The sequence below is a fragment of the Camarhynchus parvulus genome, chromosome 2, assembly GCF_901933205.1.
Source record: "Camarhynchus parvulus chromosome 2, STF_HiC, whole genome shotgun sequence".
Lineage (NCBI taxonomy): Eukaryota > Metazoa > Chordata > Aves > Passeriformes > Thraupidae > Camarhynchus > Camarhynchus parvulus.
The window spans coordinates 104,922,097-104,938,033 of NC_044572.1; the positions used below are offsets into that span (position 1 = coordinate 104,922,097).

At 42.2% G+C, this 15,937-nt stretch overlaps 1 protein-coding gene across 1 annotated transcript in view; it reads left to right on the plus strand.

The window, feature by feature from the left end:
* CABLES1 (Cdk5 and Abl enzyme substrate 1) overlaps positions 1-15,937 on the plus strand; it is a 69,205-nt gene that overhangs the window by 19,911 nt on the left and 33,357 nt on the right. The window contains 1 exon segment of the mRNA XM_030964316.1: positions 13,722-13,793. Coding sequence (XP_030820176.1) covers positions 13,722-13,793 — 72 coding nt within the window.

Consider the following 15,937-nt stretch of genomic DNA (forward strand, 5'->3'; position numbering starts at 1 on the left):
CAGTTGCTGCCTGCTCCCTGTGCAGCAGCTCCAGAAGCCTGAACCACCTACGAGTGTGGTCTTGGAGAGGAGCAAGGAATTACAGGAGAACATAAAATCAACTAATGATACAATAAAGCCGTGTCCAGTAGGATGTACCCCAAGTTCAAACATGACGTGCCCCAAAGTCAGAGGTCAGCACAAGTCTCATGCTTATTCAGAAAATTCCCACAGGCTTGGCTGGAGAGGGCAGTGGTCCTGGCAGTGAACACACTCCCTCATAGTTGGGGCAGTCAAATTCCCTTCCCTGTTTATCAGTGTTCCCAGTCTGAAAGGCTGATAGAAAGTGCTTCCTGATCAGCATGATAAATGGAATTTAGCATGATAATTATGTTTACAGCAGGACAGATGTACTAATGACACGTTCCCTAAAGACTTCAAATGAGCTATAAAAGAATCAAATCTCTGCTGAAAATGCTGGCAGCAGTATTATTGATTGTGTAAGTTACAGCTGATAATTGTCTTGTTTCATTTGAATGAAACAGTCAGCTATTAATGGCTTGTGCTCTGTAATACCAAAACAGCAGACTGTGCAGAATTTGTCAGTCTGGATAATATAGTTGTATATTAGCAATATGTCCTAATGGACAAACTCTGGTGGCTAGAGAAGGGAAGAAGTGTTACAGTTCATTTCTAATGCTGTTTCATCTTTTCTATCAAAATACTTGCGTATGTGCCTTCAGGAAGAGAACTGGTTTTTCTTATCTACAAATTGTTTGATGTAAGACAATGCCTGCAGTAAAAAAACAAGCTCTCTTTGTGGTTATCGAGGATTGAAATGGAGAATGACTAATTAGCTGTCTTGTTCCACTTACCTCTTCCACAGTGGTGAAATGAATGAAAGTCTTACCCTTTTTTTTTATGTGTGAGAGATCCCACAAATCTGTTGTGCAGATCTGTTACAGAGCATCCATAAGTGTGCAGTGGCATAGAGATATACATGCATATAATAGAGGCATGACCTGAAAATCTGTTAGTAGTTATCAGGCCTGATTTTTAAAATAGCAGTAAAATGAATTTCAAATTGGAAATCATAGTAAGTATTGTACCAGGTTTACAGTTAAATAAAGGTCTTGTATGTAACTAACCAAATTCAAAACCCCACTGCTGCAAATTGAATTACTTTTTGTGACATCCTAATTCATTTGCATTCCCAAAGCGCGTTTCATTTCATCTTGGGTAAGTTGAGCTGCAGATAATATCCCAGAGGAGCACAGTTCTTGTAGTCCTAACCTACATCCATGCTCTGGCTGATTAATCTGTAAATCCTTCAAAATTTCTCTCCCCTGCTATTACATCAAAGCATGCCTAAGTAAAAAACATGTGAGCAGAATCCTGAAATGTGTTCCCATAGCAGGAGAAGGACTCTTTGTGTGTTTCATTAGGCAATACTTTGGGAATTTTTTATGGAGAAACAGACAGTTGGCTTTCTAAAGAGTGTGAGATGTGTTCCTGGGTTAGCAAAAGGGAGCTGATGGTCTGGAAAAACTGCCTGGAGATGCTTTGTAAAAATTGTCCTTGGTTCCTTGTGACCTTTCATCAACTTAATTCATTGCTAATGAGCTGCAAATTCATTGCAATTCATTGCAGAACTTTAAAATTGCCACTGAGTCAGATGACAAAGTGCCTTGTTTTATTTTATCAAGAAAAGTCCTCTGACTGAGGGAGGGCTAGGCCATAATGCAACTCAGAAAAAAAAGTTACAGACCCTTTGTCTCTAAAGGCTGCTGGTGGAAGTGCAGAGATTTTGAGAAAAGGAGGAGGAGACCAGAAAAAGTGAAAGTCTTACATCCGCAGAGGTTCTATCCCTATGCCTGTTCACCCCAGGGAAATGGTAATGTGATTGATTTGTTCCACATAGATAGGCAGAGCCTTTAAAATCAAATATATCCATTTCTGCATTGGCTTAGTGGTTTTTCTTCCTAAAGCCATTTAAAAAGTGTATGTATATAAAGAAATTAAACACCAACAAGAAAAAACACACACAGAAAAGGGTCTCTGCTAAGGAAGAATTAAATATGTTTTTGCCTTTACAGTCATGGCATTTGCCATCCAAAAGGTTTGCCTAAGGTTGTACTTAGCATGGCTACAGTTACAGCCACAACACTATTCTTTCAGACCCTGGAAATCACTCAAACTAGGTCATTTCAGACTAACTCAGTGGACTACACCTCAGCTTTGGGGGAGCCAACCACCACATCAGCTCAGGGCCCCATAGCAGGTGTTTTTCAGGCCCAGTGCTATGATTTGCTCCTGTGCTTCCCAGGTACTTGGAGACAGAGACCTCAGGCAGCCAGCTTTGAATACTGGGAAGATTTGATTGAGTGGTGCTTTATGCCCTTCTGAATGCTTTTTTATAAAGCTATTGACAAGGGGATGTCCTTCATTAAATGTGGGATTATGGAAGCCATCCCTGCCTCTCCGGAGCCTCAGAAGAGGAGGAGGGATATGCACTATCAAACTGCCTGTCCTGGGACTTTACAGTAATTTTTACATTTTTTGCCCCCACCTCCTGAGTGTATAGATGTCTGAAGTAATGTACAGGTTATATAAACTCATCATAGCTGAAATGTTGTGTTGTTTGTTTGTGACAGGGAGAGGTCAGTAACTCAGGTCCTCCAGACTTCCTGTAAGGTCAGGGTGTGACCCCATTCCAATTAATCATCTGTACCAGGAGATGGGTTCGTAACTGCAGTTAATTGTTGGTTATTTTGCTTTAATTATTGCTTTATCTATTTATTTGCTTACATGCTCTATAGACTAGATCAAACTGGGAGCTCAGTACACATTTGAAGTGGATCACTGCGAACATTAGAGGTTGGTCAGCCAACCTCTACCCTTCCTCTTTGCATAGTATGAATGCAGCTAATCTTTTGAGTGGTCTGGCAAGACACTGAACAAGTCAGGAATCATCACTGAGGTTATTTGGTATCAGTGGTACTTTAAGGTGGCTGCCTGCTCTTGCATCTGCCAGAGCTGCTACCTCTGATCCCTTTGGTGCAGCATGAGGAAACGAAGACAGGGAAACATAGAAAAAGTGAAATTTGTGTCTTGTGCTGCATTCTAATATCAGTCCCCTAAACTGTTGTTGGCCAGCTCTGTCACTATGAGATCCTGTTTTATCATTCTGATAATATAAAGTATCAGTAGACGCAGTCTAACAGAGTGCTCTGGCGATTTTCCTCACTTTTGATGTGTTAATGAATCTGCTTTTGGAATAAAATAGAATAAAATATTGCCGTTGGAAAGGGCCTGCAAGAATCATCCAGTCCAACTGTCTGACCAAAAGTTAAAGCATATTGTTAAGGGCATTGTCCAAATTTCTTGAAGGTTTTTTTTTGTGTTTTCTCCCCCCCAAAAGCTGATTGAAAACTGATTATCTCATTGCTGAGTATTTCCTAGCCAGCCAACTTGTTGGCACCCACAAAAATTCAGTTCTCCAGTAATTACATAATTTACTAAGCAGGAGATTGTTCAGATTACATTTTATAACCCAGCACTGTGACAGTATGTGGGGAATATAGGAAAATAAAAGGCCATAAATTTGGAAACTGTTCAAGTCTGCATATGCAGCTGTTTGAGGGGTGGCAGAGCCGCCAGTGTTCTCTGAGTGAGTGGGGATGGTGCCCTGGAAAGAGGCTGTTTTCAGCAGAGAGCTGGGGAGGTGCTTTCTAGCCTCTGGCCTCAGCCCATTGCCATGTGTGCTCTTGGGGGCGTATTGATCCTGGGAAAGGCAGTTCCCAGCCTGCAGCTGTAGGCTCCATTTGCCAAGTCAATGAATTGTTCATTAGGGAGACTGCTGGGTACTCTCTGTTGTGAAAACAGGTGGGGAGGCTTCTTGGCCAGCTTCTCTAAATATTGGAGAGGACTGTACCCCCCATACCTTCAAAGAGAGCAATGATACAGCTACACAACCAAATGTTGCCCATGTTATGAGAACTCCTGCGATACTTCCTTACTGGAAGTAGGGAAAGCGAGGGTTCCTTGTGGAGATCCAGTCTTTTAAATGTCGCCTTTTAAACCAAGATTAGTCTTTGTGCACCTGTGATAGGCTGAACCATGGTGTTCAGTCTGTATGTGGTCTTTCACCTTGCAGAACTAAATGTTCATAATGGAGTAAACAGGATTTGGAAAACATGTACATTTTTATTAGAGTTCTGTACCAGGAGGGAGTAACTTCAGGCTGGGAATGAGCCAACTGTTGTAAGCCATGCTGAGCAAAGGACCTCAAAAGAGAGAGAAGAAAATGATCTAACCCTCTGCTACCAGCAGAAACCCAGTGGCCAAGTGACAGGAAGATGCCATGCCCAGTGTGGTGGCAGAGATGGGGGAAAGAGGAGGGTGTTTGCTTTTCCTAGAGTGAAAAATACTGAGTGGCTCCAAGATCTGTCCCTAGTGAGACAAGCAGGGAAGAACCGAGCTCTCTCCCTGCAAGACTCGGGTCCACAAGCTCATTGGTACATTGAAGCAGTTCTCGACAGTAAGGATCTGGCTTTACCCTAATAATGGGTCTTGTGGTTCTGTTTTTGGAATGTCTCCTGTATTGCAAAATGTGTTTCTCAGTAAAGCATAAGCAATTGCAACATTTTAAGTAAAAACGTATTTTTGTACTCAAAGGCCTTTGGCATTGAAACTGACTGTGTATGAACTAGCAAGCAACAAGGCATTAATTCCTGTAGATGTAATAATATTTAAAATAATGGCACTGGACTGTCTCACCTTATCACAGATATCAAAAAGTTAAGATATCTAAGCTAATCTCTGAACAATATGCATAGGCTTGCTCTTCAGCAGTGAATGGCCAGGGAGAGCAGGGCATTGACTCTTGGGTGTGTAATGAGATGCTGGGAAAAGTGCCTGATCCCAGGGGTATGTGTAGCATGTGTAGCCAGAACTAAATGCAAAGTACTAACCAGTGAATGCTCAGATTGCCATCACCTGTGCCAGCATTCATATCTCATGCCCAAATGCCTCATGCTAATAAGCTTTCTCCTATTTGTTTGTTCTTTGTGCCCTGCTCACACAGGGGCGTTTTCTTTCTCTGTCAAGAACTCTATTCAGACCATTCACAGTGTCTAGTATATATATTTTTAGCAGTGCAATTAATTGTATGTTCAGATAATTTCTAAGTCTAAGGATATTAAGATCTGGGATTGCAGAGTATGTTCTCCTAGCTAGCATGTGTGTCTGGGAGCCAGACAGGGATATGAGGGTGGGCTGTAGATAACCTAAAAACCACCTCAAATGAAAGAGGATAAGGCTGGGGTTTTAATTGCATGGTTTTGTATGCAGGCTAGAATTAAAGTATTTTTTTTCAGATGACTTAGTAGTGCATGTCTGTGTTTCCATGTTTTCTGGTATCTACTGCATTTAGCCTTGGCTTGCAAGCGAGTTTCTTAGTTAATTACAGGACTTTGGGTGTTATGGAATACAACATTTTGTGATTTGATACTTTAGAGACTTGCACACATTCTGGCAGTGTGTGGTTTTCTCAAATACTTGGTTTGAAAGTTGATGCTTCATTTCCCTGAGATGTGATGTTTAAGGGGAAACACTGCTTTTGAACAGAACAAAGTATTTATTGTTTTGCAATACACAGAGTTTTGTCGGGGTTAAATGATACATGAAGAATCTGTTAGATTCATGTTAATCCAACGAAGGCTATTAGGGTGTGGGTTTTGCTGCCACAAAAGGACATAAAGATGGACAGTTTGTATGTTCTTTGCACTGCTATTGTATCTGCTTTGGCAAACATCCTTGTTTTCATAAGGTCAGATGATTAATCTTGTTGTTTGCTTCTTCCCTAGTTTTGAGTGTCTCTAATTAAGCTGATGCCCATTGATGTCTTACCGTGTGTGTTAGGTTATGAGGTAGTGGCTGTTCTGAAGAATACAGCTGTGGCAGTGTTGGGGCATACTCAGAATAAATCACTGCACAGAAGCCTTCTGAAAGCTATCACACTGCTGCAGAGTCAGTAAAGTGAAGACAGTGAATCTGTAAATCACTGGATAAAGGTAACAGGATGTAGATTTTTGTCTCTTCAGCATCTGTGGGAGCTGTGTGTAAATGAATCTTACTGAATTGTGGCTCCAGCTCCTCATTACGGCTTGGGCAGAGCCAGCAGTACGAGGATTGGCTGCAGAGGCAGCTGCCTGCAGAGGGAAGATAGCACCACTGAATCATGGAATCATTTAGACTGACCTTTAAGTTCATTGTGTCCAACCATTAGCAAGCACTGCCAAATCCACCACTAAACCACGATGGTAGGTTTCAAACAAGATACATCTTTGAAGAATTGAGAATCCTGCTGGGGAAGGTGAGCATTAAATGTTCCCCAGAGTTAGCAACGTGTGGTGATTGTTCTTCTGTTCTCCCTAGACTAAACGCTGGGAATTGTTTTCCCTTCACTAGAGATTTCTTGAAATCATGTCTTCTAGAAAGACTGATAGTGTGTCAAGTTGAATTGTGCATGATGCTAAAAAAGCCCAAAAAGTCCAAAAATCCTGTTCTCCCATACCATCTGTTTTTCTGCACAGTTGCATGTACACGTTCGCACTTCACAAATGCTTTGTCAGTGAAGTGCTTGCTACCAGTGCTTGTAGCGAAAGTTCCTTATCTCTTTGGAGTGCTGGTAATCTTGATTTTATATTTGATTTAACTAGACCCAGATGATCCCTCTGGGACGTTGGGACAGCACTGTGATAGAATTTTGTGTGCTAATTGAAGGATCATGTGTGTAAGGCTGCATAATAATATGTGAACAGAGCATTGTGTTGCATTGTGAAAGGTCGGTGGGATACTTCGGTATTGTCATGTTTATTTTCTTCATTGTTTCTTAACCTCTTTCCTCATTCTTACTTAATGAATTCTTACTTACATTCTACCTCTGGGATGGCAGTGTAAGTGTTTTTCATGTTGAGATATTATGTGCAGACAGGTCAGGAGGCAGCAGTTCAAGTACTCTTGTATTTCAGAGCTTCTGCCTTGGATATTGTGGGAGGATGAGGCTTGGAGGAGTTGGATGACAATATAGGTGCAATACTAAAGTATAGGTGAGTGCAGGGGGTACCCTTGGTTTAGGAGGAGGGTGTAGCATGGAGCCATGTTCATGCCATACTCTCCTGTCATCTCTTTGTTTCTATCCATCTTCCTGCTTATGCCCAAAAGGTTGATGGAGACATTTGGCATGGCATTATTCTCCTAGTCATCACTAGATTTGAAGGTCTGTCTCCTTGCAGTGCATATCCCAGGCAAGCAGGTTGTCAAGAGTTCTGCTAGCTCAGGATCTCTGCTTCCAGGACTTTCTTCAGGGCCCACTGCAGAAAGCTGTGGTCTTAGCATGTGTTGGCATCCTGCCTGCACGCAGGTGACAGCTAAATGGAGGGCTCTCGGTATGTTCTCTGTGTGTTTGGGCTGGGCTGCTGAATTAACAAAATAACCCATTTTCAGCATGTGCCAGATGCTTTTAACTCCCATTGTGTGCAGCCTTGACAATAACACTGCACGGTGTGGAAGTCCTAAATGGAGTTTGATGTTCTTTGCAGATAATGGCTCTGCTGTGTAATTATGATAGCACACAATTAAAAACAGCTTTATATCGCTTTGGGTAGCTCCTGGAAATTCTATTTCCCTTAATAATTTTCAATAGTCTCAGGGTTTGTTTTTCCTGTGTTTGTCTTCCTGTAATATTGGCAAAAGATAGGAAGAAAATGAGCTGGGACATAAGAATCCCAGTAAAAACTTCAGAGGGAGGGTGAGAGGTGACTCATTAGCGGGTCTTTCATCTGGGTTCATGCTGGGGCATGGAGTCAGGGGTCAGGAAGTGAATGGGGAATTCGTTCACAGCTGATGTCTTGTATAATATTTCAGAAGAGTGAATTAATTGTCGCAGCTTAGCCCGGGAGTTTGGGCAGAGGTGTTCGGCTGGCTGGCTGAGGAGGACTTGGAGAGAAGTGGCATTTAAGTTTCCCTGGAGTGACAAAAGGACTGGAGCTGCTGGGGACAGGGCATGGCCTCTGTCTGGCAGCTCTGCTTGTACCTACTCCCCTGGCCACAGAGGGACAAGAGAGCCAGCAGCTGCACTTCTGTTCATACCCAGCTCCAAAGGAGTTAGGGAAGAGATTGGCAAATGATGACTTACTCAAAACTCAGAGAAGCCTGCAAGATATGTTTGTAGCCATAATATTGTAATATATAACATACACATTTATTTATTTATTTATTTATTTATTTATTTATTTACTTGTTTGGGTTTCTTTTTTCATTCTCTTACATGGAAGCCTGATCTTAGATCTCATTGAATATTCTCCTTGTTTTTCTTTTACTGTTCAAACCATTTTGGTGCTGGAAGGAACAATACGAAAGCCAAATGAAAAAAACCAGCCCTAGTGTTGCTGTTCCCATAGAGCATCAAGGTGATGCTCTGCCTGGATTGACCTATGGGAACTGGAAGTCCAGAGTATGTTTTGGTAGCTCCTGGGGGAGTGCTTTGAGCAAGACCTCTTTGAGCCTGGAGCTGGCACCTTTCAGAGGTTAGATGGATGCAGAGGGAGACTCTTCACATAACACCTCTAGGCAAGCCCTGGATGTCCTTACAGGTATCCTGGTTTCATTCCCAATCACTGTGAGTTTTATTTTCTGAAAGTTGTTACTTTCTTTCCACTCCACTTCTGCACCCATCCAGGGTAGTGTTTCTGTGTGTAGGATACATCTTTTGTGATGAAGGCACAGTGGAAATAAAGAACCCAATATGTTCAAAGTGTCGAGCAGTCCTGTGCTTGTCTGATGCTTCCAAGCCACATTAGGATAAACACAGCTGTGATCAGAAGGTAATAGCCCAGAAGTTTCTGCTCTGTGATTTTGCCTGGCCACCTGAAGGGAGGAGGTAGCCCAGTGGATATGGGAACTGCCAACAGTCTTCAGCTCTGGAAATGTCTTTGTCCTCCCAAATTCTCCCATCAGTGTTAATGCAGCCAGCAGGCATTCAGATGGCTGGCACTTGTGTGTCCCATGTCACTGCATCTCTGAAAGGATGCAGTTGTCCCAGACAAAGTGAAGAAGGGGTTATCCTGAAGGGGTGTTTTTTGTTCTGGGAGCCAGCAACACCCACACTGCGGGCTTCAGCTGTTACAGGTTTGTGATTTTAACAGAAGCAGGGGGAAATTACGCTCCCAACTTTCACAGAAATTAGTTGTATTTAAAATACAGCTTTTTCTTCCTGATTTTGTAGCTGTGCTAGAATGTCATTACACATGGATTTATTTTTCCTTATCTCTTGGATTATCATTGGCTTCCTTCCTTCCTTCCTGGATGAATTTATCCAGTGTTCTGATTGCAGCTCCTTCTTTTTTTTTATCACCTCCTGTCTATGTGGCTTAAGATTTTGTATGTTTAACATAACTGAGCTGAGTATTTTGCAGCAGCTGAGAGCAAAGATAATATTCCACTGATTGATGGGGTGGTTATGGTGAATATATTTGCAGTCTTCTTCCTTTGGCTATTTGCTGTTTTGGCTATGGATGGACCTGCCTTATTTAATTTTTCCTTGTATTTAGTTTGGGTTTGTTTTGGTTTGGTTTGGTTGTTTTTGCCCTTGTATTTTATTTATTTTTTGAAAGTGAGCCACGCATTAATCTGACTTTGGTGGGGGGGGGGTGTGGAAATGAAGACAACATTTTAGCTTTAAAGAAGCTTCCACAGAGATTCAGACAGCTGGTCAAAGATAAGTGCAGTATGCAAGCAGAGTCATGAGTATCTTAGAAAGCAGCCATTTTAAATACTATGGCATCAAATGTCTCTCTTAAATGTTTTTCTCTTTGGTCTGCACTTGGAATTTGATTGCAGGGTATTGGTTATTTCAGGGTACATGCATAAGGAACCAACAAGGAAACAGACGAAAAGTACTTTAGGTAGGTGTTGAAGGGAAAGTGATATTATATGGTTTTTAAACAAAACAAGTCTGTAAGTTGCATGAGACTGTGACCATTGTCCTGCAAGGGCTGGTGATTAGAATGAGGAGGTCATCATCTTTCCAGCACTGAACTGTCTTTTTCTGTAGGGAGCGAAGTGAGTTTGGTATACCTTGAATGGGGTAATTAAACTAGCAGGAAGTTTTTAAAGCTTTCTGTGGACTAGGAGAAATTAACATTTTTGTTGAAACATCTTTAATTTGGTTATTAAGGTCAATTGTATTTTTGTGTTAGTTTGACATTTAGTCTACAAAAGTTTTAAAGCATTTTATATTGAAATTGCATCTGCTTAGAGACTTACCCCAAAGCCTGAATCCTGTGTGAGTCACACAGTGCTGTTTTGTTTTGTTCTGCATATATTCTGCCTCCACAGTAGAACGATTTTCCCATAATTATTATTGAAATAGGGCATTTTTAAACACAAAATAGGTATCAACACAGCTTTACATCAGAATGATGGTGATGTGTGGTATGAAACAGTTTGGGTTATTTCAGTGCAAGTGTCTACATATACCAGCTGCTATAGCATGCTAATCAATTTTTGAAAAATAACCCTTTTAGGATTTCATGCTTGCCTGAAGAGAGAAAGATGATTAATTAAAATACTAAACACCAGTTGAGGTGATTAATTCTTAATGAAGTCAGTGGAAAACTGATTTTTCTTGTATTCCCTGGAAGATCCTTTCAAAAGCTTTCCTTTTCCAGAATTGTTTTTCGTCCCACGTGTGTGGCACAGGATGTGACTTTGTTCACAGCAGGTAGGTTCATTAGTTGGCATTTCTAGTATGATATCCAGCTGTGGAAAGCTTATAAAATACTGGTATTTAGGTCATCTTAATTAGGCCTTGAAATAAAGATTTAAGATAAAGTGGAATAATTGTACATCCTTCATTGCAGCTGAGCTTCTTCAGTGAAAAGAGGATGTGATTCCTGTACAGTATGAACTGATTTCAACAGAGTTGCTCCAAATCCACCTCTCTGGTGCTCCTTTGACAGTGCTGGGAATTGAAGTGATTAAAACTAATAATTCTGGGGAGAGGTGAAAGATGGCTGGATAGCCTTGCTCTCACTGCTGCCTGTGTCAGTACCTTTTATGTGTGTTTTCTTCCTTTCTTCCTGGATGGATTTATTCAGTTATGCTTGTATCATGCCCTAGTTGAGAGGGACCACAGGTATAAGTGCTCCTTTCTCAAGTTTGGATGAACAAAGAGTTTCCCCCACTCCTTTGTGCCAACTCACTTGCCATGTAAGGTACCCAAAAGGCTGCAAAATCAGTACTGGTGAAAATTGGTGTGAGGTCTTTCACACAGCGAGGGGTGGCAGTGATTCCCATCCAGCCTATGCTGCATTTGAGGTTAGCAAGCAAAAATCAGGAGGCAGCATCCCTGGTGCTGGGTTTAAGAAGTTGAGAGCAGTGAGGGAAGGCAGAGGAGCCCAGAAGGCAGCTGGATGACCACCTGGTGTCATCCATTTGTGTGTTCTCCTGCCATTCACTGCCACCCACTGCATCTGCCTTAATGACAGATGCAAATGTAGGATCTTCAAACCTGTGTCTGACAAACTATCGGCAATGAAGCTGAGGATGGTGTATAACTTTGGGCAAGAAGACTCTTGGAAAAAGGCTTCAGTGGCAGCTGGAATATGCACCTGATGCTGTACTAGCACCTGGCATCTACAGGAGATGCAGCATGACTAATTTGATAAATTTAGTATGAAGAAGGTGGTAAGGTTGTACCATTGTTTATCTCCCTTTGACTAACAACATGCCAAGAGTGCTTTTGGTGTTGTAACACAAGATGGGAGCATGCCATTATTTGTGTTATTAAGCTAATGATGTATAAAGAGGTATTAAAAAGCCAACAGCTATCATCTGCCACGTCATCTACCAGTGGTGCTGGTAGTTGAAACTTCCAGCTTTTGCTTATGGATCAGTGAAACTGAAAAAGGAGGAGGAGCTCCTCCTGATCTGAATTTCTCCCAATAAAAGCATTCCTGTATCCTCTGTGATTATGGATGGAGCTGTGGGAACACCCATGGGTGCAGGAGACAGGTGTTTGGTCTCTTCTTCTTTGTCTATACCAGCACATCCTGAAATGCAGACTTTTTTTTAGCATTTTAAAGGTGTATCCTATCTTGCACCAGGTCTTCTAAAATCCTAGTTTAGACAAAGCCCGAGGGGATTTAGGTTTGCATATTTTTCCTAAGAGGATTATGCTTCACACTTAGTTGATCTATAAATTGTTTGAGGGGTTTTCTATGATTTTCTAAGGACAGAAGAAGCTGCATGCACATTTGAATTGTCCTGAAATGTGTTGTCTCTGGGTTAGTGATGGAAATTTGGTGTTTGAATTAATAACAAATGGAATCACTGAACCTCAGGGTTATTTTGAACTGAAAAACATTTTGGTAATCAGATTTGCAGCACGGCTCCAGTTGTAGCAGCACAACTGGAGGGGTAAGGGAATTGCAGGAAGGATTAGAAACTGCTTACATTGGCAACAGAGAAAACAATTTATTGTGAAAATACAACCCAGAAATAAATTAATGAGCACCTTTCAAGCATATAGGAGTGCTCATGACATTCTTTAAACTCTTTGCTTGCCGATGAAGGGAGTAAGGCAGCTCAGTGGGAATTGGGCAAGAAATAGTGATAGTCTTTGAAGACTTTTGTTATTTATACTCATGAAATCACTGGTGAGGTGCTCTGTGCCTCAGCCATGGCCCTGGGGATCCATGGGTGCTGGCACAGCTCCTGCCAGCCGGGTGCAGGGGCACAGTGCCACGGCTCTGCTGGCTGCTGCAGCTGCTTTGACGCCCATTGACGACGGAGTAGCTTCAGTGACTGCCAGCTTAATTTCTCTTTGTGTGCCTGAGGGTGGGCTGTGTCTTACACATTCATTTATGGTATTTACTGTGGTTTTGTGGATGGTTGGGTGCAGTTCTTGTTTTGTGCTGCTGTCAGGGTGTTTGGAGGTTGTGCAGCAGCAATGGCTGCTAAAACAAAGACTGTTATTGGGGCATCTTCCCTGCCTGCTAGAACAGCCAGAAAATCTGTAATGCAAAGATTTCCATAATTACTTCTTTGAAGGTGGAGGAAGGATGTGACTCAGACATAGGAAAATGGTTTAAAACAGAGCTTAGCTCACCTGTGCTGCTCATGGGGATGGTCAGGTCTTCTATTTAAACACCGCCAGTGTTGCTGGCACTATCATCTTTCATCTCACTTCAGACACTCCTCACAGGAGTGATGAGATGGACATCATGGAGAGGCAAGTGGCACTTGCTTGGTAGAAAGTGCAAGGGGCAAAGAGAAGTTGTCCCTGTGGCAGTGTGAAGGACAGGCAGTCTCTGTGGATCTATGTCTGCGTTATTTTGTCAGAGCTCTATACTTGTAGCGTTGCCAGCTGTACTGCAGCATATGTGGGACTGTGTTAGATGGGTGTTAAACCCTTGAAGGAAGGGGAGCACAAACTGAGGAGGAGCTGTTGCAAAGCTGAAGCTTCTGCTTTGCTGTAGCAGCTTGTATGGAGTAAGTTTGCTTCTGGGTGGAATCAAACAGATTAAGATAAGCAGAACGGAAAAGAATTTATTAATATCCAAAGGTATGGCTTGGCTAGTGAAGGGCAGTTTGTGATCTTTACTCAGTAACAGCTCTGAGGACTTCCTTGTGCCCTCTAATCAGCAGTGATGTTTTGTGTTCTGCTTTCTCTGCAGACGTCGGCTGATCTCCCAGCGATCTTCTCTGGAGACTCTGGAGGACATCGAGGAAAATGCCCCACTGCGGAGGTCATTTTATTTACTCTCTCTCTGGCTTCTTGTCTGTAAAACACATGCATGGCTTGCTCTCCCTCCTCATGTTGAAAAGTAGCTGGGTCTTCACATTAAGATATCCTTCATAGTGAGTAAAAGTGTTGAGACTTCACACATCCTGCGAGGTGGTGGCTGATATGAATTGCACATTCCCTGGCTTTAGGTCATTAAACAGAAAGGCAGTATTTAGATGAAATGTCAGGAATTAAAATGCCAGATTTGACTAATAGAAAAGTTTCATTGTCACCAATATGAATGACTAGCCCCCCTAGTCAGTAGTACCCTAACATCTGTGGTTCATTTAAAAAGTATGTACAGATGGTTTAATACAGTAAGTTTTTGAAGGCTAGTATTTTTAAAGAATTTTTACTGTCTATTCTCTCAGCACATGCAAGCTTATTTTGGTTACCAGCATTGCTGTCTGTGTGTTGGCCTGTAGGTTTGTGACTGCCACCCCACTAATAAAACTGCTCCCATCCTTGTTATATTGGCCGCTTCAGTGTGGTTTGATTTGTGCTTCTGGGAGACCACAGCTTCCTCCTCTGGGGACCACAGCAATTAGTCTCTAGGCAATCCTCTGGGGTGATGGAAAATGGAGCAACTGCTCAACAGGTCAGAAACTGGCTGGTCAGTAATCTGACCAGTGCATGGAATGCTTCCAGGTCAGCGGTTCGGCAAGACAGCAGCCCAAGTCTGACTGCCTCTTTCTCTTAGGACCTGTAATTCAGCTGGTTTATATTGGTGTTTAGCCTGCAGCCTTGTTTATCCACATGCAGATTGGCTGTCTCTCCTTACCTCGAAGCAAAGAATAGCAGAGGCTGTACCAATTGGCTTATTACCAAAGCTTGATTATTTTTACAAAGCTCACTGTTGCATGCTTACCAGCATGTTATGAAGTGTTCCCATAAGTGATTCAAACATGTATAATTGGTAAAAGATATAAACAAAATATGATTAGCCAGGCAGTATTTTTACTTGCTAATTTGCAGAATTGGTGGTAGAATGTCTCTCTTGGTGCCATTTTCCTGTGAAGAAGCTAACAAGGCTAATTGCAATCAGAGGGCCAGGGAGTCTCAAGGCTTTTACTAGCAGGAGGAAGGCAGAAATGGCAGAGCGATGGGGTGCCCCTCTCGGGGTGTGCCCGTGCAGCACGATAGTGTTTGGGTACAGAAGTAGGGACTGGCACAGTGGTCTGTGGTTTCAGTCCAAGATAGTGACCTCATGGGCTTGAGGAGCTGCTGAACTCTGCCTGTGCAGGGGAGAGGATGAAAAAGATAGGTTAGGGAAGCTCACCCGTGCACCAGCAGAGGATGCTGGTCCCGTAGGTGCCACAGAGGATGCAGCAGCCACGGTGCAGCCCTGGCTGTGCTGAGAGCACAGGACTCATCTCCAGTGCCTGCGAGGGAGCTCTGCCTCGCCCTGCACCAAAACAGGCCTGAGATGAAACAGAGAACCCTTTCACATGCACTGTGGTTTCAGCTGATCAGAAGGAGCAAGGGTGGAAGGCAGGGGGAGGATATTACTGTTTGTCTCATCTCTCCTCCCTCTGGCAATTTCTTTCTGTAACTGCAATTTATAAAGCGCATTCAGATGTAAAATAGATTTAAGGCTTAATGTTTTGAAGAATGATTATTTTTTTTCCTGTGGCAGTTTGTTTTATTTTCAGTTGTTTTGTATACTGTCAGGAATGTGAAAAGTAATATTTAGAGTTAAAATCAAATAGGAATTATCTTTGCAAATAGGAGATTTTAAATCTTTCTAAAATTAAAACAAGAAAGAACTTCCCTCAATGGCTCCTTTATCAATAGCTGAGGAGCATGCAAAAGCGTGGGTGTTGGTGCGAGCGGGGAAAATTGCATATTTACTAGGTTTTGGTTTGGTTTAATTTTTTTTCTTCTGAAAGCTTGGGCTTAGCTGTCATGGCACATTACAGGAAGTTTTACTTTGCTGAGATTATTTTATGATTTTTTTTTTGGCATGAAGGGAGGGGGATGGTGCCTTTTCTCATTATTACTTTAAATATTTTTTTTTTGTTTGAGCTGTCGCCTTTCCAGACTTATTGTCTTTATTGTTCTTGCTGATTCCTAACACAGGGTGACTTGAATCATTTGTCTCGTCTT